At 43.0% G+C, this 22,770-nt stretch overlaps 1 protein-coding gene across 13 annotated transcripts in view; it reads left to right on the forward strand.

Moving 5' to 3' along the window:
* KNTC1 (kinetochore associated 1) overlaps positions 1–22,770 on the forward strand; it is a 94,949-nt gene that overhangs the window by 53,180 nt on the left and 18,999 nt on the right. For 12 of the 13 annotated variants that reach the window (XR_013390956.1, XM_077920049.1, XM_028711173.2 and 9 more), the window contains 11 exons: positions 1,307–1,363; positions 4,001–4,164; positions 4,857–4,961; positions 5,730–5,858; positions 6,609–6,725; positions 7,380–7,489; positions 13,770–13,977; positions 14,690–14,779; positions 17,017–17,188; positions 19,360–19,418; positions 22,027–22,243. Coding sequence is in view for 12 of the 13 variants with exons in the window: in XM_077920049.1 (XP_077776175.1) it covers positions 1,307–1,363; positions 4,001–4,164; positions 4,857–4,961; positions 5,730–5,858; positions 6,609–6,725; positions 7,380–7,489; positions 13,770–13,977; positions 14,690–14,779; positions 17,017–17,188; positions 19,360–19,418; positions 22,027–22,243 (1,428 nt within the window). In the remaining variant the exon portion in view is untranslated. The remainder of the gene's footprint in view (positions 1–1,306; positions 1,364–4,000; positions 4,165–4,856; positions 4,962–5,729; positions 5,859–6,608; positions 6,726–7,379; positions 7,490–13,769; positions 13,978–14,689; positions 14,780–17,016; positions 17,189–19,359; positions 19,419–22,026; positions 22,244–22,770) is intronic. The other variant, XM_028711170.2, reaches the window with a different exon arrangement.

Genomic DNA, 22,770 nt, shown 5'->3' on the forward strand with positions numbered 1-22,770 from the left:
CCCTGCCTCGGTTATGGAGATGGTACACAGTTGCCATTAGTGGTAGCAATTGATGGCCTTGTGATGTGCAAATGCAGAAGCGCTTTCTCTCCCTCCCCACTTGAAGAAAGTAAGAAAAAATAAAACTGGTGGTAATGGAGGAACCATCTGGGAAACCCCCAGGAGTCCAGGGGTTGGTGGTAGGGCAACAATGAGTCGTCAAGTGTGGAAGACTGGGGAAAGGAGGTGTCGGAAGCTGAAGAGGGAACATGGCTTAGTGAGCAGGGAGAGGCTGGCAGAGAGGTTCAGAATTGGAGGCAGAAAATGAAGCAGGGGAGAAGAGACCAAGAGGCAGAGATGAGGCTGGCTGATGACAGGTGTCTTCCCCTCCACCCTTGTCTCCCAGAAGCAGAAGAGGCAGAAAAAGGGTGGAGGTGAGGTTGGCGACACACAGATGTAGTCTCTGATTCCTTGGGGGGGGGGGACCCTGGAGAGGAGGGGACTTCGACAGCTGTGGAGAGGCAGGGATCTTCAATCTCTGCAACTGGTTCATAGGGGCAGGACCTGCCAGAGATGTGTTGCTGTGCTCATTAGGCCCGACACTCTTGTGCACATCTGGTTTTGCTAATAAAGAGTTAACTCCAACTTGCACAATGTGATTTACTGATATTTCTCATCTATTTCCACTCATCCTGTAAATAGTTTCTGTATGAATAAAGCCTTTGAACTCCATAAACTGTAAGTGATGGTTCCAATCTAATTCATCCAAGCTTCAGGGTTTGCTAACATGGTTACAGTGGTACCTTGGTTTGCAAACTGTCTGGTTTCCATACGTTTTGGATTACAAACACATCAAACTCAGAAGTGCGTGTCCTGGTTTGCGATTTTTTTTTGGATTACAACCCATTTTTTTGGATTATGAACTTTTTTTTTGGAGGCCCCATTGACAAAAGTGCGCCTTGGGTTACAACCTGTTTTGGTTTACGAACGAACCTCCGGTAAGGATTATAGTTGTAAACCAACATACCACTGTAGTCAGATCTCGGGTTACAGACGCTTCAGGTTGCGTTTTTTCAGGTTGCGGACCACTGAAACCTGAAAGTACTGGAACGGGTTACTTCCAGGTTTCGGCGGTCGCGCATGCGCAGAAGCACCAAATTGCAACCCACACGTGCGCAGACGCACCGCTGTGGGTTGTGAATGTGCATCCCGCACGGATCACGTTCCCAACCTGAGCGTCCACTGTATTTGGAGAAGGAGGATTATTATCTAAACTGCTGACAGTGTACCAAAGTATTTGGATACAGTTGCTACCTTTCTTTTGCAGACTGGAAGATGTATCCTCTGGACTCAAACAGTTTGGCATATTGTCCATTCAAACAAGGTATTACATGAAAAAATGGTTATATTTTTTTCCTTTTCTGTTGTAAATCCTTGAGTTTTAACTAGTTATTTGACTCACACAATCTGTTCAAGAATAAATGATTAGGTTACTATTCAAATAGTTACTTTAGGGGCTCAGGGGCTTCAATATGACCTGTAGAATTTTTAAACCCCTTTTTAGCACAGATTGCCCTAGCCCCTACAACCTGTTTTAAAGCTGGCAGAGCTTTAGAAAAGTGCTCCTTTCCGCATTATAACAAAATGTCTGTGCAAATGTCATTTCTAAGGCCTTTTCTTATATTTGCCTATAGATTAAAATACAAGTCCAGCGTGCCCTTGCATATGGGGAGATAGTTGCTGGCATGGATCTGTCAGCAGCCTTTGACATGGTCGATCATGAACTCCTGGACCACCGCCTTGCCGACGTGGGGATCCAGGGCACAGTCCTTCAATGGCTGCGCTCGTTTCTCTCTGGTCGGGGACAGAGGGTGGCGCTTGGGGGGGAATTGTCATCGCGCCACTCCTTGGTGTGTGGAGTGCCTCAGGGTGCGATTCTCTCCCCGATGCTTTTTAACATCTTTATGCGCCCCCTCGCCCAGCTTGTCCGGAGTTTTGGGCTGGGTTGCCATCAGTATGCTGATGACACCCAACTCTATCTGTTGATGGATGGCCATCCTGACTCGGCCCCAGACACACTGACCAGATGTCTGGAAGCTGTGGCTGGATGGTTACGTGGGAGCCGGTTGAAGTTAAATCCTGCGAAGACAGAGGTCCTCTGGCTGGGGCGGGACGATATGGGATCGAGGGGGCAACTCCCATCTCTTGCGGGGGTGCAATTGGTGCCAGCACCGTCCGTTAAGAGTCTGGGTGTAATCTTCGATACCTCCCTCTCTATGGAGGCGCAGATTACAGCTATAACTAAGGCGGCATTTTTTCATCTCCGCCAAGCTAAGCAGTTGGCCCCTTATCTCTCTCGCCCTGACCTAGCCACTGTGATCCATGCGACGGTCACCTCCAGACTGGATTATTGTAACTCGCTCTACGTGGGGCTGCCCTTGAGACTGACCCAGAAACTCCAGCGGGTACAGAATGCCGCAGCGAGACTCCTTACGGGGTCCTCGCTGCGAGATCACATTCACCCGGTGCTATACCACCTGCACTGGCTCCCGGTGGAGTATAGGATCAGGTTTAAGGTGCTGGTTTTAACCTTTAAAGCCCTATACGGCCTAGGACCCTCGTACCTACGGGACCGCCTCTCCTGGTATGCCCCACAGAGAAACCTACGATCTGTAAATAAAAACATCCTTAAGGTCCCAGGCCTCAGAGAGGTTAGGCTGGCCTCAACTAGAGCCAGGGCCTTCTCGGCTGCGGCTCCAATCTGGTGGAATGCTCTGTCACAAGAGACTAGGGCCCTGCGGGACCTGACATCTTTCCGCAGGGCCTGCAAGACAGAGTTGTTCCACCAGGCCTTTGGTCAGGGCGCAGCCTGACTCCCTCCTCTGGCAACCTGCACAGTATTTTGGTTGCCATCAATTTGATTTTAATTAATTTTTATAATGAAATATTTTAGAATGTGTGATTATTCAACTATTTGGTTATTTGATTGTTGTTAGCCGCCTTGAGCCCAGCTTCGGCTGGGGAGGGCGGGATATAAATAAAATTTATTATTATTATTATTATTATTACTTGAATCCTGGCATGGATGCTTGTTAGTAGTAGTAGTAGTAGTAGTAGTAGTAGTAGTAGTAGTAGTAGTAATAATTTATTATTTATACCCTGCCCACCTGGCTGGGTTTCCCCAGCCACTCTGGGCGGCTTCCAACAAAATATTAAAAATACAATAAAACACCAGACATTAAAAACGTCCTTAAAAAGGGCTGCCTTCAGATGTCTTTTAAAAGTCAGATAGTTGTTTGTTTCCTTGACATCTGATGGGAGGGTGTTCCACAGGGTGGGTGCCACTACCGAGAAGGCCCTCTGCCTGGTTCCTTGTATCTTCACTTCTCGCAGTGAGGGAACTGCCAGAAGTCCCTCAGAGCTGGACCTCAGTGTCTGGGCTGAACGATGGGGGTGGAGACGCTCCTTCAGGTATACTGGACTGAGGCCGTTTAGGGCTTTAAAGGTCAGCACCAACACTTTGAATTGTGCTCGGAAACATACTGGGCGCCAATTTAGGTGTTTTAATTCTGCTGTTACGTGGTTTCGGCGGCCACTCCCAGTCACCAGTCTAGCTGCCGCATTCTGGATTAGTTGTAGTCACCTTCAAAGGTAGCTCCACGTAGAGCGCATTGAAGTAGTCCAGGTGGGAGTAGCTTTAGGCCACAATCCTACACACACATACCTGTGTGTATGCTCAGCGGGCTGGACCTCTGGGAAGACGTTGATCAGAGTGTGCCTACTGGTTGATTGCTGTTTGCACTTTATTTCCTCTGTCTTGCAGGCCATCTTTTGGTTCTGGTTTCAGATCCACTGAAGTCAATCAGGAGTGTTACCACTGACTGACAACCCCCCCCCCCCCCGTTTTTTCTTCAGTGGGTACCTTGCCAAGTTAGCTCCCTACAGTGTGCCCTACAAATCCATAATTTCCAATATAAGCCCAATTGTCATTCTTACAACATTCTGTAACTTTCCCCTCTAGGAATGGATGTTTGCCTATCATGCAGGAATCCCATCTTTGTTCTGCTCAGCAGCTTACAAGAATTTGGCCAATTAGAGTTGGCTTTGGGGCTAATTGCCTCTGCTTTTGGGTCATTCTTGCAGCATATGACATCAAACAGCATGGAAATTAGTCTGTGTGAAAAGGTATGTGCCGGATCTGCAAGGAACCTACTCTAGCGAGGTCTACTTTAGGCTTGTGCCTAAGGCCAAACTGGATAGGACACCATTTACTCGATTAGCATTTGTGTGAATATACATAGCAGGTGGGGGACGGTGACAGTACTTGGACTCTGCCCCGGCTGTAGTCTTGGATCAAGCACCTGGCAATATCCTGTTTGCATGGGAAGTAAGGTTTGCATTTTGTGCCAGTGGCAGCCATTATATAACTGTGATCCATAAGTGTTCCTTCCCATGCAAATAGCAGACATGGGGCCTTCTATCTGGATCAATACTGCAGAGGAGGCAAAAGATGAAAAGCAGCCACCATGGCCTTGATCTATATCAAGACCCCTTCCCCTACACTTGCTATTTACATCATAGAAATGACATTAATGTAATTGCTGAGTGTGTGAGTGGGGTTATGTCTAGTTTTACTCCTCCTAGTTCCCTGCCTATGAAGGTGTTTGCAGAGTGTGTGAGTGGAGGTCAAGATCTTACTTAAAGCAGCTGGGTGCAGTGATCTGACAGCTGCTGTCCAATTGCACTACAGCTCAGGCTCTGCTCCTAAGAGCCAAACAGCTTTGCCATGTTTGGCTCTTGTTTGTGATGTTTGTAATGTAAAACACATGTTTTCATAGCAACAAAATCGTTCCAGTATATTATTCTCTGTCCATCAGCTGTATGACCAGAAGACACTGGATGATGCCAGAACATTCTTCTTAACACTGATTCAAAGATCTGCTTCACTAATTAAAAGCATCATTATGGGCCTATTGCACAAGGTGAGCATGTAAGCATGTATTGTGAGGACGAAATGGCTTTGCAGGGCACCCGATTTCCTCTCCTTAGCTCTTTTGCGGTTCCCGTTCATTTTGATGCTTGTGCAGAAGAACTTTCTTTGGGGGGTGCCCTTTGTTTGCCAAGTGCCATATCCTTTCCTGATTTACAGAAAATTTAAATTAAGGCAGACTATTTTTAAAAAGAGCTTACTTTAAAGTATTTTTACTCCCAAAGGTTTTCTTTTTCTTTTCTTTTTTTAAAAGTTTTTTATTTATACAGCAAGAAAAACAAACAAACAAAAAACACAAATACCAAATTATACACAAATTACAAAAATAACCATAGACACATAATATTCTTAGCAAACAATAAAACATCTATTGGTCTTAACACTAAAGACCCAACCTCCCGTCTATTCCATACTTCAAATTCATATTACTTATTGCCAATACACATTTTTTTGCATAATTAAACTTATTCTCATTAAATCTAATTTCTTATATCTACCTTACAACTATTACTCGAACGCTGTAACAGAATTTAAACTACTATATTTATTTTTCAGATATTCTTTAAAAACCTCCCATTTAGAAACAAATTCCTGTTTTGATTTATTCTTTATTTTTTCTGATAAACCATCTAATTCAGCATATTCTGTCATCTTTTGGATCCAATCTTGAATAGAGGGGATTTCATTACTCTTCCATTTTGCTGCGATCAAAACTCTTGCTGCCGCCGTCGCATATAAAAAGATACCCTTCCTCCCAAAGGTTTTCAACAGCCACCTGATAGACTACAACCTTGCACTGGGTTACTGCACTTTGTTGTCCAAAGATGATGTATTTAAAAAGCTATGGGACGTCATAAATAACATGTCACAGAATTACAGCAAGATTCTGGTAAGTTGTTTAAAACATTTTTCAGTTAGTTATGCCTTGTTTCTAGGCTTCCCATAAGTGTCTGGTTGGCCACTGTGAGAACAGGATTCCTCTGGCCACATGCAGGAGGTGGTTCTTGTGTTCTTGTGCTTCCCTCCCCTTCTCCAGCACAGTTGCAAAGATGAGATCTGAAGAATCTGCTTCCATTTGTAAATAATGATTTGTTTAGCCAAGATCATAAATGACTGTTTAAATCAGGGTTCCCCTGAGAATGGATGTAAAGAGGAATTCTGGTTAATTTTAATGAACTAGCGTTCCCCAAGTTTAAACGTACTGGGCAACATCACTTCAAAGCGAAAACATATGCTTCTTATCACCACCTAGTGGTCATGCCATGGTTTAGTGGGCTTTGTGTGCTCTGTTGGTGACCAAAAGGCTGGCATCATGACACTGGAAGGAACTTACATCTCCCCCAATTGTTCATTTGTTGGAAGACTTATCTACTCTTGCAGCATATGATACTGCACTACAGATTGATGTGATCTGTTGCAGAGATATATTTTTCCCCTTTTTTGTTTTTATTCATTGATTAGATAGTTAAGGAAAAATAAAAACCAATATAATATGAGAAAAGACTAATTGAATGATAGCATAAGCAATAAGATACAAAAGCATGAGGAGGCTCCTTTTTAAAAATACCTGAAGGGTTTGTGAATGATTGCAAGTATACTTGTGTTTTTCTTCATTACTATTTCTTTCCCCCACAAACAGGCAGTTGGTCTTGTGGGAGTGCAGCTAGCCAGTCACTATGAAGAGACAAACGAGAAACAAGCATTTGAAGAATTAATCACAGATGCTGAATGGGGTATTCAGCTTGGTAAACTTGGTGTGAGTGCTTTTTTGCGTTTGAATTTGGATCAAATGGTTTATTTACATTTCCTGGGGGCGGATTCTTAAATTGGCTCTTTGACCAGAGAATATTTGCACACATATATGATGATAAATATTCCTCCAAACCTTGCTGCTGCACATTTTCTGTTGAAATTTGGTGACTTTTTGTAATCTGCTCATGACGTAAAATGAGTGACTGGACCACCCACTGCTGCACAAACGCCAGAAACATATAAGAACATTTACTTTACCCTTCAGTACACTTACTCTAGAGTTGTTTTGCTTAAGTCCTTGTGCATGCTCCAGAGTAAATGAGTTGCAGCATTTGCTGCTGTTACAATTTTAAATTGGAGAGATAGGGCCACTTAGAACGGAGCCCCCACTTCCAGGTGCCAAATTTGGCTAAAACCCACCTGATTCCTAAGACGCCCCCTGCCTAAAGGCATGTCCATAACAGCATTCCGCTCCAGACAAGGAAGCTTAGATCAATTCTTTGTGCCAAAAGAGAAGTGGATGTGTGAAGCTCAAACAAGTAGTGGAGAAGGAGCTGCTCCAGAGGAAGAACTTGAGGGGAGAGAGATATTCTGTTCTTCATCAGTCAATGGTGTTTCCACCACTTCCATTTTCTTAAATTTGGCATTTTGTTTATAGATCTCTTTCCAGGATTTATTTAGAATGCCCTCAGTAAGGAAGAAAGAGCTTCTAAGAACTTTGGTACAGCATCCAAATGTGGATACAGATCTCATACTAAAATACTGCAGGTAAGAAAGCTAAATATCATTCTTGCTATAAAAACACCATTTTATTCCATAAACGTTAGTTAAAATAATTTAGAAATATCATTTGTAAACTGCTCTGAGGTATGTGTATTTTACAATCAAGTGGTATATAAATTTTATGAAATAAAATAAATAAAATGTCTGCCTAATAGGCCCTCTGAACTGGGTTTTTTTTAAAGAGATGTGTTCTGTAACACATCATTAGCGCAATAATATTTCATGGTAGCTAAGGTTATCAATGGCTCCTGGCCACGGTCGAAGGCAGTCATGCTTCTGAATACCAATTGCTGGATACCACAGAAGGAGAGAGTGCTCAGATTTTCCTTCCCACAGGCATCTGGTTGGCCACAGTGTCTCAGTCAGTTTTATTGCACATAGCCAAAGGCTGCCGCAATGTACACAGAATTATTTGACAGTTAAAAGTAAATATACTGAATTGGTAAAAAAAGGCTTAAAACATTTATATTATTAAAACATTACATACTCTAAACAAAGCTATAAAAGTACCCCAATGTACAAATAAAAACATTAAACAATAAAATTCATAAGCTAAAATCATCACATGGTCACTAATGTTAAAAACAATATCAATTAATACAGTGTGCAATTTATACTCAGAGTTTGGTGACAAAGATAGAGCATAGCCTGAGGTAGATAGATAGGATCAAATAAATTCATCTCCTTTACAGTTAATGGCTACCTTGGCTATATAATTTGCTCTAATTTTCCTGGCAGCAGTTGCAAAAAGTGCTACCCGCCAGGTCACATACTTATCTGAGTCTGCAAGGAGATATAACATCATATCGAGGGGGTTCTGGCCAGGGGACCCTGTCATTATAGGTACCAAAAATCTTTTTCTTGCATCATTATATAACGGACAGTGCAAGATATAATGCATAAGGTCCTCTACTTCAGAACATCCCCTAATGCAAACACGTTCGTTTTTTGGTATGCCTCTATGTCTCCCATCTCTATAAGCAGAGCTTATTGTATTTAGTCGTAGCTCTGTAAAAGCTTTTCGAAGCTGTGCAAAAGTCAATTCATTAAAATAAGATATTTGTTCATTGACCTCTCTAAGTTTAAAATACAATGGGGCGCATGTAGATGTGCACATAGAGTTTAGATCGTTTTTAGTTGCCACTGCCCTTATGGTTCGTTTAAAAATATTTTTCTGTGAATATAAGGGGAGTTCTTTAATCTCAGTCACTGAGAGATCATATTTGCCCATCGGTTGGGCAGCATGATGTACCCAGTTTTTAAGGGGTAATCCATTTGAGAGCTCAATCAGGCATTTTTTTGGTAGCCTAGTGTTGTCCATCTGTTGAACTCTAAACCAGTAACAGAGAATTCTTTTATCTATTTGGCTCTCTATGCTCAACATGCGAGTTTCCAACCTGACCATGGCAGATTACACGTCTTTGGGTAAACCTAAAAGAACTCTTAAAAAATAATTCTGTGGGGGTTCCAGACCGGAGACCTTTGAGGTACCCCAAACCTCTGCGCCATATAAAATCTGGGCCATTGTTTTTGCTTTATACACAGATAGAGCTGGGTTGACCAGATTTCCACCTTTACATGCAGCGAATTTCAGAATGGCTTTTGCTGATTTAAAGGCTTGCAATTTGATATTGGATAGCTGTGTATTCCAAGATGCCGTTTCTGAATAAATCAATCCCAGATATTTAAACGTATTTACTTGGTTTATGATGTGTTCATCCAGGTGCCAAACATGCTTTTTGGAACGCTTCCCAAATACAATGACCTGCGTCTTGTCATAGTTTATAGATAAAGCATTCCTCATGCAATATGAACTTAATTTTGCAAGCAGCCGTCTCAGGCCCACCTGGGTTCTAGATACAAGTACTAGGTCATCAGCATACATTAAAACTGAGAGTTTTTGGTCGAGAATTGTGACAGGGGCAAACTGTAGGCCCTCCAGTTCTTTAACCATGTCATTAATATAAAAATTGAACAGGAAAGGTGCCAAAATGCATCCCTGTTTGACTCCAGTAGTGGTCTTAATTCTAGTGGTGAGATGGCCAGCCAGATCCACCTTTACTTGTATTGATGTGTCAGTATATAATGTTTTGATGAGAAATAATAGACGGAGATCTATATTTGTCTTTTCCAATTTTTGCCACAAAGCGTGTCTTGGGACCGTATCAAAAGCTGACTTTAGATCGATAAAAGCAACATACAATTTTTGCTTCAAGTTATGGATGTATTTACATAGCAGAAAGTTCAGCACAAAGCACTGGTCCAATGTGGATTTCCCTCTTTGGAAACCTGCCTGGACTTCAGATATCACCTTATTTGTATCTGCCCATTCTTCTAGTCTCCCAAGAAGGAGCCTGGCATATAGTTTGGAAGCTACATCTAACAAACTAATGGGTCTATAATTGGCAGGGTTTTTCTTATCACCCTTTTTATATATTGGGGCAATTATGCTCAACTTCCACCCTTCAGGTATACGACCTGAGCTGTTAATGTATGAAAACAATTTTGCAAATATGGGTGACCAGAAATCAGGTCTTATTTTATAGATCTCCATTGGGATCATGTCTTCTCCTGGAGCTTTATTAGCTAGTTGGCTTGCGATTAGCCTCTTAATTTGATTGGGCGTGACGTCTGGCCATTCTGGCAGTTCTGATAACTGGGTATAGTAAACTTGTGGGGATAGGTCAGGGCAGGGGCCATATATTTCTGTAAAATATGTCACCCAATCCTTTCCTTGGACAGATGCTTCCAACGAGTAGCCCAGCGCATTTGTGCCTTGGGCAACCAGATGCCAAAATTTCCGTGAGTCCTTCTGAAGTGCTGCATCTCCCAATTCTTTCCACTGTTGTTCATAATATATTTGTTTCTTGCTTTTAAGTAATAATTTATAGTTGTTTCGTAACTGGGCTACCTCAGCTTGTAGGGCAAGATTGTGCTTATCCTGTTTTAACTTCAATTTTCTAAGTACCCTAGCTAGGCATTTTTTGCTATTCTGACATTCCTTATCAAACCAAGTCTGTCTCTTAAACTTTTTGTTTTTTATCACACTAGCTGTGGTCATCAGTGGGCGCATTTGGTTGATTATGTTCTCATAAAGTCCAATTACGTTTCCTGTTTCTAACAACATTTTCCCCTTTAATAAAGCAAATTCATGGGAATCCAGGATCTGAATCATTTTTTCTTGGACCTGTGCATTCCATTTTAACCTTCTATTTCCAAGTATCAGATATTCTGTTTCATCCAATAATTTAGGAAAGGCAGGAGAAAAGAATAATGTCAGAGATAACTCAAGTGGAAAGTGGTCACTTTCAGCTCTAGGAATTATCCTGAAGGTATCTCGGTTAACTGGCACATTATTAGATGTTAGGATATAATCTATGGTGCTAGTAAATCCTCTGGGGGAGGTAAAAGTAAAATAACCCTCTTGATCCCCTTGACCGTGCCCATTGCATAACAAAAGGTTATGCTTTATTATAAGTTCACAAAGATGTTTCCCAGCACGATTAGAGGTGGTGTCCATTGCTGCCCTCTGACAGATTTCAGGTTCATCCTCCAAGTTTAGACCAGATAATATTGTATTTTGTGGGGAAACAAGGCCGATCCGGGCATTGAAGTCACCTCCCAAGATAATCCGAGGGTTAGGTGACAGAGAGTCAATACTTTCGAGTAGTTGGTCAAGTTTATCCCAATATGATCTCAGTTCCCCACAAGACTTTACTGGAGGTATATACACACATATGCAATAAGTATTTCTCAGGAGACTATCAGAAAGGGACAACACTAAAAAATTTGGGGTGGTCAGCAAGGGACACTGTTGAATTGATACATTAAGAGAGGTTGACACCAGCACCGCCAGCCCCCCACTAGGCCTTCCATACTTTACAGTTTTAAGAGCTGGTTGAGTGTAACTTGTAAAACCCTGTAATTCAACCATAGTGCCCTCTTTTGCCCAGGTTTCTTGAAGAAAGATGATATCATGTGTTTGTAGATAAGAACAGAAGTCACTGTCTTGGATCTTGTTCGTCCACCCTGTTACATTCCATGAGAGAAGTTTAATTGTTTTACAGTGATTTACTCTTAGTCAATTGTTGGCCGATGTGCTCTCGGAGTTTACCAGTTTTTGAGGCAGGTTATTGCTAATGCTAGTGGAATAATCCAAATGTTCGATTATTTCAGTCGTCGTACATAAAGTACTCACATTTGTAATCACTGGGCCTTTTCTTTGCAAATTGTTTGCGAATGGGGATTTCTTGGGTGTATTTCCTGACTCCTCCTCTTCCAAATATCTCATCTTTGTCCAATACTCCGGTGGTTCTATAGTTATCATTCTGTTGTGGCCATTGGGTCGATTATCAGTCTCTGCCTCCGGTTCTTTAATCTCTTTCAATGTCTGGCTCATAAGGTCAAGCCTCTTGATAACTGTTTGTTGCTCTTCCTGAGGGAGATTCTTAAAGGAGCTGAGAAAATCCTCTTCCAAGGGATTTACAGAGTGCTCAGATTCCTGAAGATGATTATCTAGAGGAATCGGCTGTTCCTTTTGGCTCACCTGGTTATTTTGATGTTGGGCATGATGGTTGGCCACAGTGAGAACAGGATGCTGGACTAGATGGACCACTGTCCTGATCCATCTGGGCTATTCTCATGCTCTTGTGTATGTTCATTAGTGCTGGATTTATATTAGACTGTCCACACATCCTTCCATGTTACTACTTGCTCTGCAAAGCTTCCTCAGTGTTACTGTATTATTGTCATCTGGAGGGGCCACTCTTGCACTTTAGCACAACAAAAGCAGCACAACCCCCCCCCATTAAAAAAATGATTTGTTGTTAAAAAAAATGACAGGATTTCAGCAGGAAGTTACAGGTCATGCAGTGATAAATGAAGCAATATGCCCACCCTGAAACTTTTGCAGGCGCAAAAGCTATTGAAAATGGAACTTCATTACTATCATATCCTTTCTCTGGAATTGCTGTACAGTCATACCTCGGGTTAGATGTGCTTCAGGTTGAGCGCTTTTGGGTTGCGCTTCGCAGCAACCCGGAAGTAACGGAACGTGTTACTTTCAGGTTTTGCCGCTCGCGCATACACAGACGGTCAGAATGATGGCATGCGCATGCGCGGAATCGGCGAATCGCGACCCGCACAGACGCGGGCTACGTTCGCTTCAGGATGTGAATGGGGATCCGGATTGGATCCCATTTGTATCCAGAGGTACCACTGTAATGCTGCTTACAAATTAGATGTAGCCTTTTAACCATGAGTTGTATGATGATCTGATATCACCTGAGTTTCTCTTTCAGTTTGACTACTTCACCAGAAACATGATTAAAGTTAAAACAGACTAGTAATTTTTGAAAATGCAAAATTTGGACTGTGCCAATTCTCCATGAGACGCAAGTGGTGCTGTGGTCTAAACCACAGAGCCTAGGACTTGCTGATCAGAAGGTCGGCGGTTTGTATCCCCACGACGGGGTGAGCTCCCGTTGCTCGGTCCCTGCTCCTGCCAACCTAGCAGTTCGAAAGCACGTCAAAGTGCAAGTAGATAAATAGGTATCGCTCCGGCGGGAAGGTAAACAGTGTTTCCATGCGCTGCTCTGGTTCACCAGAAGCGGCTTAGTCATGCTGGCCACATGACCCGGAAGCTGTCTGCAGACAAACGCCAGCTCCCTCGGCCAGTAAAGCAAGATGAGCACTGCAACCCCAGAGTCGGCTGTGCCTGGACTTATCAGTCAGGGGGTCCCTTTACCTTTACCTAATTCTCCATATTAAATACATCGTTGATAAAATGAACTTTAAGGCTAGACACCATCTTCCAGATTGTGTTTTGACTATTGATTCCATTGTTAACATCCTGCCTCCTTTTTTGTAATTAAGCTTAACGTTCCAGAAGTATTTTTTTAGTCAATGGAACATTTCTTTGTTCTGTATGCATTGCACTGGAAGTTAAGATTTAATTTATTAATTTTGGATGTGGTTAAATTAATTTGATTTATGTAAGCTGTTTGTGATTGGCTGTTATTTCTAACTTAATTATTTATATAAGTGAAATTCACTTTATAATAATAAATAAATAGAATTGTGTATAACTGCTCTGATACCAAATCATCATGAATGTACAATAGAAAAGATGTTCAGAAAAATATTCCCAACTCTTACTGTATTCAGAACATACTCCCTGACTGAATCATTGGTTTTATGAATAAAGATACATATTTTTTGTTGTTGTATCCCTCCAGTTCCATGTGCTTTTTTCTTTTCTTTTCAGCACTTTCCAGTTGGATACTGATTCAGCTTTGCAGCTTTGCATTGAAACACACCTCCAGAATGCTAGCATGAGTCATGCTGAAGGGTATTTGGGGGGGCATTCTGGGAAGCATACTCATGCATTGGTAGTGGCCAGAGCTGCAGAAACAATCCCTCTTCTGAAAAGCACTACTGACTTGGTTACAAGCCTCAGTGTAATGTTGCACAAGGTAAAACTTACAGGCTATGTTTATCCCCCAAACCTAAATTCCACAATTTCTATTCCATTGTATGGAATAGGGCAGTATTAATTAGAAGGATGGACTGATTAAGCCTAACAGTTTTTTGCAAAGAATTTTTCATACTAATTAGAAGGAAGAGGCCGAAACTCTGTCTAGTTTCAACCCCACCGCTTTTAAGATGAGGCCACCCACAGACCAACCTGCTCTTAACTAGATTATGACAGCCCGCTAGACCCATCTCAGGAAAGTACCTCCAGAGCAACTAACTTTTATTTAATACTTCATTACAGAAGATAGATGCCCAACATTACAGTCTCCAAGAGTCACAAGTTGTGCTCAATTTACTGTCCCTGCCGCATGTGATCATTGCATGCACTTAATAGCTGCATGTGAATTTGACCTTGGAATGGTTAGTATTTAACTTTGTTCCATCTAAACCAGGGTTTGAATCTGGTTAGCAAACCTTGGTTATGAGAGAACCTGGTTATCACTATCCATGGTTAAGGTCAGCAGGGGAAGGGCAAGGGGCATTCATGTTTGCGACAGCAGAGTCACTGAGTGGAGGGAGCATGAGCTTTGTTTCTGTCCTCAGCAGCCTGACATGTATTTGTTTTTATGAGCTTTATCTTCTGGGATTTATCCATTCCTTTTGGTTTGTTCTGTGTTTTTGTTTCCTGTTTGCTTCTAATCCCTGGAACAGCTTGATCCATATGACTATGAAAGGATTGAAAGTCTTCTGACAATCATAGAAAAGGCTGGTGTGGAAGCAGCAGGCATCTCTCTGAATCAGGTAAGATAATGAACTGAGCCAATTAACTTACGGAATAGCAATCTGGCTTTTAAATGGGGGATCTGTTTGATGAACTATGGATTACTCTAACCCAGTGCTGCATATATAATCCATTTTGAAGAGAACCTCTAGAATCACCTAGAAGTTTCAAGTAATACTTGTTACCAGAAACAAGTTGTACTGCTAGTCCATTTGAAAAGTTTGTACTTTACGGGGACTTCTGGGTTGGTGCCAGCGCCGAATGGCGGACTCCCTCCGAGCTCTGGAGGGAGCGTGCTCGGCAGGGGTCGGGTCGCGCCGGCGACGCGGGGACCCTCAGAAACCATGGGCGCGGATGCCCATGGACCTGGTGACTTGGCGGGCACCATTTGCGCCCCTCCGACCCGTGAAGGAGCCTTTTTAAAGGCTACGGATGGGGGGTGGCGTGGTGCTATGAGTCTTCTGCTTCCCCTGCCGAGCGAAGCCGCATGCCATTCGACGGAGAGCGCTGACTTCTTCTTTTGGAAATTTGGACTAAAAATAACAACCCGTGATTAATCTGGAAATCGGACCTAAAAGGGAAAATGTTTTTTTTTTGGATTCGGTACGAGCAGGGGAGGTGCAAAAAGGAAGTCCGTCTCCCCCCTATTGTAGACAATTTAAAGCAAGGATTTGACAACTAAGGTCGAGAGAAGAGCTTGCTCTTTTTTATTGATAAAAGCTATTAATTTCACGATGGGAAATTACAAGTAACTGTGCTGGAGGAGAAGAGTGGATGAGCTAAAGTGCAACCCCCCTGGGAACCGGGAGAGATCCGGGAGAGAGCCTGGTGAAGAGATATAGAGATTTTGACAACTGTCAAAGTAGCTGTCAAAGTTGGAGAATAAAAAGAGAACTTTGTTATGAGGACTTTGCTGGTTAGATTTGTTACAATTTGGATATAAATTGCCGAAAATAAGGAATAACAAGTTAGCTTGACTTTTGGGTTTGATTTGGAAGGAAACTAAGTTACCATAATCCCCCTAGAGGGGCTTTTGGACATTACAAGAATGACTGTAAGTGGAAAAATATTCATGGAATGGGACTGGACTATTTTATCTCCTGGGAAAGCTGCAAAAACGAAACATTATTTTGTCTACAGAGGTTTCTACACTAAAGGAGACAATAGATTTATCTATTGAAGAATGGAAGGGACTTGACGTAAGTTTTTGTTCCTGAACAAATAACAGCTCTGTAGAGGAACCAGAAGTTTTTGAATTAGTATGTTTTTGCAGCGTAACAGGAAAAGAAATTTGAGGAAAAAGAACAAGGGATCCACGACGATTTGGAAGAGAATGAAGGAGGAGCCATATTATTGTAAAAGATCAAGGAAGGCCAAAAGCCTGTCAGGGAGGACACAAAGGAAAACAAGTATTGGACTAAGCTGGAAGTTAGAACATTTGAGACATTCAGACTTAAAAGGATTAAGAAACAGAATTTGAGTTTTACTCTTAAATATAGAGGTCTGGATGGAAGAAAAATGGACTTTCTTGAGATAGAACTTTTTTAAGATTGGGTGTTTGAAGTTAAAGATTACCAAGAAAATTGGCAAAGTGGAGCTGAGAGAGATTTGGACATGGACGTGAGGCCTCCAGTCTGATAGCAGTTAGACAGATGGACATTGGGGATCGATACCGGGAAAGGGGGGAGGGAGATTTGGAATCCAAAGGGTGTAAAATTATATTTTGAATCTTTTTTTTTACTTCTTTTAAATTTTGTGTGTATTAAAAAAGGGGAATTCGTGGAAGGGAATTGGGGTCGTCCTTAGGGAGAAAAAAAATTTAATGTTGAAAGAAGGTATCTTTAAGGGAAAGTGATTATATAAGATGAATTAAATTGAATATTGGGTTAAATATAATAAGTTTTAAATTTGGGGTAAAAACTTGTGGAACTAATCTAATGGAAATGGAATACAAGAGGGGGAGGGGGGGGGAGTCCTGGAAAGATGTTAATGAAAATAAGGTTTTAAATGCTCTTTTTTTCCTTTTTCCTTTTTTTATTTCTTTATTTCTTTTTTATGTTTTGGATTTTTTGGAAACTTCAATAAATATGATTAAAAAAAGAAGAAGAAAAGTTTGTACTTTACAGGCATTCTTCTTAAATAATTTGTTAAGTAACGACATTTGTTCAGTCGCCCTGCCTGAATCTTAATCCAGGGTGTGTATATTTATCTTTTAAAAGCCAGCTCTGGAATGAGCATTTTGTCTTTGTCCCTCTAGGCCCTGAAGCTCATAAAACTCCTGAAATCCTATAAAAGAACTTCCACTCCTGGAGATCTGGAACATCAGTATGCCTTTGAACAGGCTATTCCTTTATCACCAGCTGCTCAAACCAGGCTGCCTTTCCACTTGATCTTCTTTAGAACATTGCAGTGTTTCTGGAAAATCATTTGTAAGTTTGCAAAAAACACACACAACAAAACACCACTTTTTAAACCTTAAATGAAGAGAGATGCATTTAAAGTATTTTCCCTTCTTTCCTCAGCTGAAAAAAGCTCCCAGAACAGCTGGCAGCAATCATTAACTTAAAAGTAGCTTGCCCTCAGCCTTACAGTCTTACAAGACACAAGAGGAAAAGGGAGTAGGAAGGAATGTGGGGCAGGGAGAAGTGAACTCAAGCACTCTGCTCATGGAACATAAGAAGAGCCTCCTGGATCAGGCCACTGGTCCATCCAGTCCAACATCCTGTTCTCACTGTGGCAAACCCACAAACAGGACCCACGCACAAGATCACTCTCCCTCCTTAGAGTTCCCAGCAACTGGTATTCAGAAGCATTACTGCGTCCAAGTGGGGAGGCAGAGCATGGCCCTCCTGGCTAATGGCCACTGATAGCCTCATCCAACATGAAATTGTCTAGTCGTCTTTTCAAGCCCTCATGCTGGTGGTCCTCGTTGCCTCCTGTGGGAGCAAGTTTCATAGTTTAACTATGCACTGCATGGAAAAGTTCTGAATCTTCAAACATTCAGCTTCATTTGAACATTCACAAGTTCTAGTGTTATGAGAGAGGGAGAAAAACTTTTCTTTATCCACTTTCTCTGTGCCATGCATAATTTTATAACCTATCATGCTACTTCTTATTCTCCTTTTCTGTCAAGTCCCCAGTGCTGCAATCTTTCCTTACAGGAGAGTTGCTCCATCCCCTTGATAATTGTGGTTGCAATTTCCTGTACTTTTTCCAATTCTACTTTTTTAAGGTGAGGCATGCAGAACTGCGCACAGTATGTTTGCAAGTCTTCTTTCTGGCAGGAAAGCAAGCTCCCTGCAGCTGCTCATTCTTAGGCTGATGGTAAAGGTACATTTGCAGGTGTGGACGAGAGGATATTTGATTGACAGGATTACTCCTCCCACTGACTCAGATAGGCAGGGTTCTTTGATGTGTTCTGTCTCCCCCCCCCATGCTCCCCCCCCCCGGGGGTACTCAGGTACGCGGTACTGGCACTCTAGGGGGGTGGTTTAAAATGTGGCACTTCTGTAACAACTTAATGGTGAGTACCAGCACCTTTTTTTCTAGAAAAAAGCACGGCACTGGCAAGCCTATGGGGCCCTGCGGAAAGTTCCCCCAACTCCAGCGGGTGCAGAATGCCGCGGCGAGACTCCTTACGGGGTCCTTGCTGTGAGATCACATTCACCCGGTGCTATACCAGCTGCACTGGCTCCCGGTGGGGTACAGGATCAGGTTTAAGGTGCTGGTTTAAACCTTTAAAGCCCTATACGGCCTAGGACCCTCGTACCTACGGGACCGCCTCTCCTGGTATGTCCCACAGAGGAACTTACGGTCTTCAAATAAAAACATCTTGAAGGTCCCAGGCCACAGAAAGGTTAGGCTGATCTCAACTAGAGCCAGGGCTTTTTCGGCTGTGGCTCCAATCTGGTGGAACGCTCTGTCACAAGAGACTAGGGCCCTGTGGGACTTGACATCTTTCCGCAGGGCCTGCAAGATGGAGCTGTTCTGCCAGGCCTTTGGTCGGGTTTCAGTCTGACTCCCTCTCCCCTTTCATAAGAACTTGCATGAAAGTGGCCTCCCAATTTTTCTCACAGGCCCATATAAGTTCAGCATAAACAGTTGGGCCTGGTGAGCATTTAAGGTCCCCAACCCTAATCTGCAGGTTGCCATCCGATTGGATTTTATTCTGATCCTGATCTGATTTGAGGGTGTATTTTAATTGATTGTCTGATTTTATGTTAATGTATTATACATTTGATGTTAGCCACTCTGAGCCCGGCTTCGGCTGGGGAGGGTGGGATATAAATAAAAATTATTATTATTATACTTTTTTGAATAATTGGCATGGCTCTGTGGTGCTGTGCCATAAAAATGTTGGCGTTGAGGGGTCATCCGTAGCCCTGCCAGTTGATCTGGAGGCAAGATCACTTCTCCCCCTGGTTGGGGAGACGATACGTATGAAAGAGCTCAGCCTGTCTGAGTCAGTGGGAGGAGGAGTCATCCCGTCAATTGAATATCCTTGAGTCTGCTTCTCAAACCTTTTCAAAATTCATGGTAAGAGCCATTTTCTGTTTACTGATAGCATTTGGAAAATCATTTATGGCTTTTCTTTCTGTAGATCCAGAGCTCAGTGAGGAATCATTCCCAAAAATTCTCTTGATCTCCAAACTTTTGAAGGTAATGATGAGCATACTTTTGATCTTGTTTTAACTTGTGGAATTAGCTTGTTGCAAGATGAGATGAACGCAACACAAACTTAGGGGGCATCTTTCTAAAAGCAGATTAGGTAAATTCATGAAAGGCAGGCATATCAGCAGCTTTTAAAGGTGGCTCATAATTGGTAAATGGACCGTCCATGCACAGTGGCAATTTACCTCTAAACACCAGTTGCTGGGGCAGACTTACTCCTTCCCCACAGGAGAGAGTGGCAAGGGCATTCAGGGATGCCATTCAGATGGGGTCTAAACCAATGGTATCCCCAGACACTCAAGCCAGCCCCTTCATCGGTATGGTCTGAGTTTTATTCCTTGGCTACATTAGAATATGACCAAATGGTGAGAGAGTGAGGTGGAAAGTATAGAACTGACATATCTAGAAGATCCTTTTTTCACATCATCTCCCCAATTCAAGGTGTTTAGTATTAGTGCACTAAGCCATAAATCGCTTGGAAGCCGAAGCCTGCAATTTACACTCAATTTACTTAGCACAATTGTAATCTTACGTGCATGTCTGAAAAACAAACAAACAAATAGAAAAGAATGGAAAAAATAGGGGGGAAACAGAAGAAAAATGTCAAAAGGGGGCAGAAGAGCAGGAAAAATTATTGGCAAGCCTATCAGCCATTGCATTCACCCCAGGAGAGTGTTTGAGTGTGGTCAGACAGAGAGTGGGCCGAGCGAGAGCACGGAGAGCAATGGGGAGGTAGTTGGAGAGCACTTGCAGATGGTCAGTGAGCCTGGAGAAGGTGGTTGGAAAGTAAGCAGAGGTTCAGTCTGAGAGCATGGTCCCCAAACATAAGGCAGCTTCCTCCTCAATGGATGGGAAACCTAAACAGCAGAGACGTGTTCCCACACGTGCTGGACTGCTTGAGGGATGGCATGTCTGCCTGCAGTGTGGCATGCAAATATGGCTATAATGAATCCAGCATCTGTGCCATCAAGATCTGAGAGGAGGAAACGCACAGGGCTGTGGCAGCGATGAACCAGGTGTGTGACAAGGCCTTAGTCAAGACTAGAATGGCATTAAACTTGTGGTTGGAAGATGTGAACCAGAAATATGTGCCTGTTGATGGCCAAAAGCAGGGGGGCCAACTTGAATAAAACATTGGGGGGCCCAGGTAAGCCCCTCCCTGCATAATCAATCACAAGATGTGACACCCTCCCCATTTCATAGAATCATAGAGTTGGAATAGACCACAAGGGCCATCAAGTCCAACCCCCTGCCAAGCAGGAAACACCATCAGAGCACTGTCAAGCCTCTGCTTAAAGACCTCCAAAGAAGGAGACTCCACCACACTCCTTGGCAGCAAATTCCACTGTCCAACAGCTCTTACTGTCAGGAAGTTCTTCCTAATGTTTAGGTGGAATCTTCTTTCTTGTAGTTTGGATCCATTGCTCCGTGTCCGCTTCTCTGGAGCAGCAGAGGTCATCAACTAACCAGGTCATCAACATTGGTTAGGGCCAGATCTAAAATGGCTGTTCCTCTTGTTGCTTCTCCCACTTTCTGGACAATGAAGTTGTCTGCAAGGCCAGTGAGGAATCTGTTTGACCTTATGTTCTTGGCTGAGTTTGACATCCAACAAATATCCGGGCAATTGAAGTCCCCCATTACTACTATCTCCCTTCCTTTTGCATGCTTGGCCATCTGTTCCAGGAAGGCATCATCTATGTTCTCCGTTTTGTCATTTGAATGACAATGCCTATTAACTTTGGAGGGGGGCAGCCCCCTCAAATATTTTATTGGGGGGAACTGAAGGGACTCCAGCCCCTAGGAGTTGGCTGCTATGGCCAAAAGGCTTTTACCCTCTGCAGACTTGAAACCTTCCGCAGGATGCACAACCAACCTGTGAAGGAATTCAAAGGCAGCGCTTGTTGGCTTCACAGGTTTAGGAGCCATTTCAACCTCAAATATGTGCACATGACTGGGGAGGCTGTAACTGTGGACAGAGAGGCAGCAAAACTATTCCCTTGGCAATTAAAAGAGCTGCTTGGTTGGCATTAACCTGTGAGAGGGTCTTCTCGGTGGTCCCCTGTTTGTGGTCTACCCTCCCTGTTGTCTGCTCCCTTCTTTATAACTTTTTAGAGGAATTTTAAAATGTTCCCATTTCTATTCCTGGTAATCTTGTGATTGTTCTTAGATATGTTTTATTTTTGTTGTATTGTTTTAAGGCTGGTGTGTTTGCCACCCTGGACTCCTTTAGGAGGAAGGGTGGGATAGATAATTATTTTTATTATTTGTAGCCAGCATCTGCTTGTAAGAGTTTGGGAGGTATCTGCATATTTGGAGGGGGGCCCAAGACTCGCAGTAGGTAGGTAGGTAGATAAATGGAGGAATACCAAAACAGCCAAAGGAGGACTGGGGGTGTTCAGTAGCTGTGAAATGCTAGCTGACAGGGGGAGGGAGAAGTCGAAAAGGGGACAGGGAGAATGGAATGTAGTGTTGGAAATCTGAGCAAGGGAACCCCACACTTAAGCATTTTGTTGCACATCCCTCTTGTAATACCCTTAAGTTTGTTGGGTAGAAAGATCTCACACTGCCCTGTCAGTTTTTGTGCTCTTTTTTCAAGGTTTCACTGGATACCCTCTACACATCCGCAGCTAACCACCTGTTTCAAGAAAAACTGAAGCCGAAAATGCTGGAACTGGCAAGAAGAGGATATTTGCTGACATCTAACAAGGAAATTGCCAAGACCATGCAGACCATTCAGTCTTACTTGTTGTCTATAGCTAATCCAGAATGGGCTACAGCGCTCGCCTACAAGATCTTGCAAGAACTTCCAGCAGGTTAGCGGGGAGTATAGTCTTTTTAAAAGGGCATTTTGGACATCAGTTACAGTGGTACCTTGGGTTACAAACACTTCAGGTTACAGACTCCGCTAACCCAGAAGTAGTACCTTGGGTTAAGAACTTTGCCCCAGGATGAGAACAGAAATTGCACGCTGGCGGCAGCAGGAGGCCCCGTTAGCTAAAGTGGTACCTCAGGTTAAGAATGGTTTCAGGTTAAGAACGGACCTCCGGAACAAATTAAGTTTGTAACCAGAGGTACCACTGTACTTGAATTGATGCCCATATGGATAAAGGAAGCTGCCTTATTGTGGACCATATGAAGAAGAAGAAGAGTTTGGATTTGATATCCCGCCTTTCACTCCCTTTAAGGAGTCTCAAAGCGGCTAACCTTCTCCTTTCCCTTCCTCCCCCACAACAAACACTCTGTGAGGTGAGTGGGGCTGAGAGACTTCAAAGAAGTGTGACTGGCCCAAGGTCACCCAGCAGCTCCATGTTGAGGACCGGAGACGCGAACCCGGTTCCCC

This window comes from Podarcis muralis, chromosome 16, assembly GCF_964188315.1.
Source record: "Podarcis muralis chromosome 16, rPodMur119.hap1.1, whole genome shotgun sequence".
Classification (NCBI taxonomy): Eukaryota; Metazoa; Chordata; class Lepidosauria; order Squamata; family Lacertidae; genus Podarcis; species Podarcis muralis.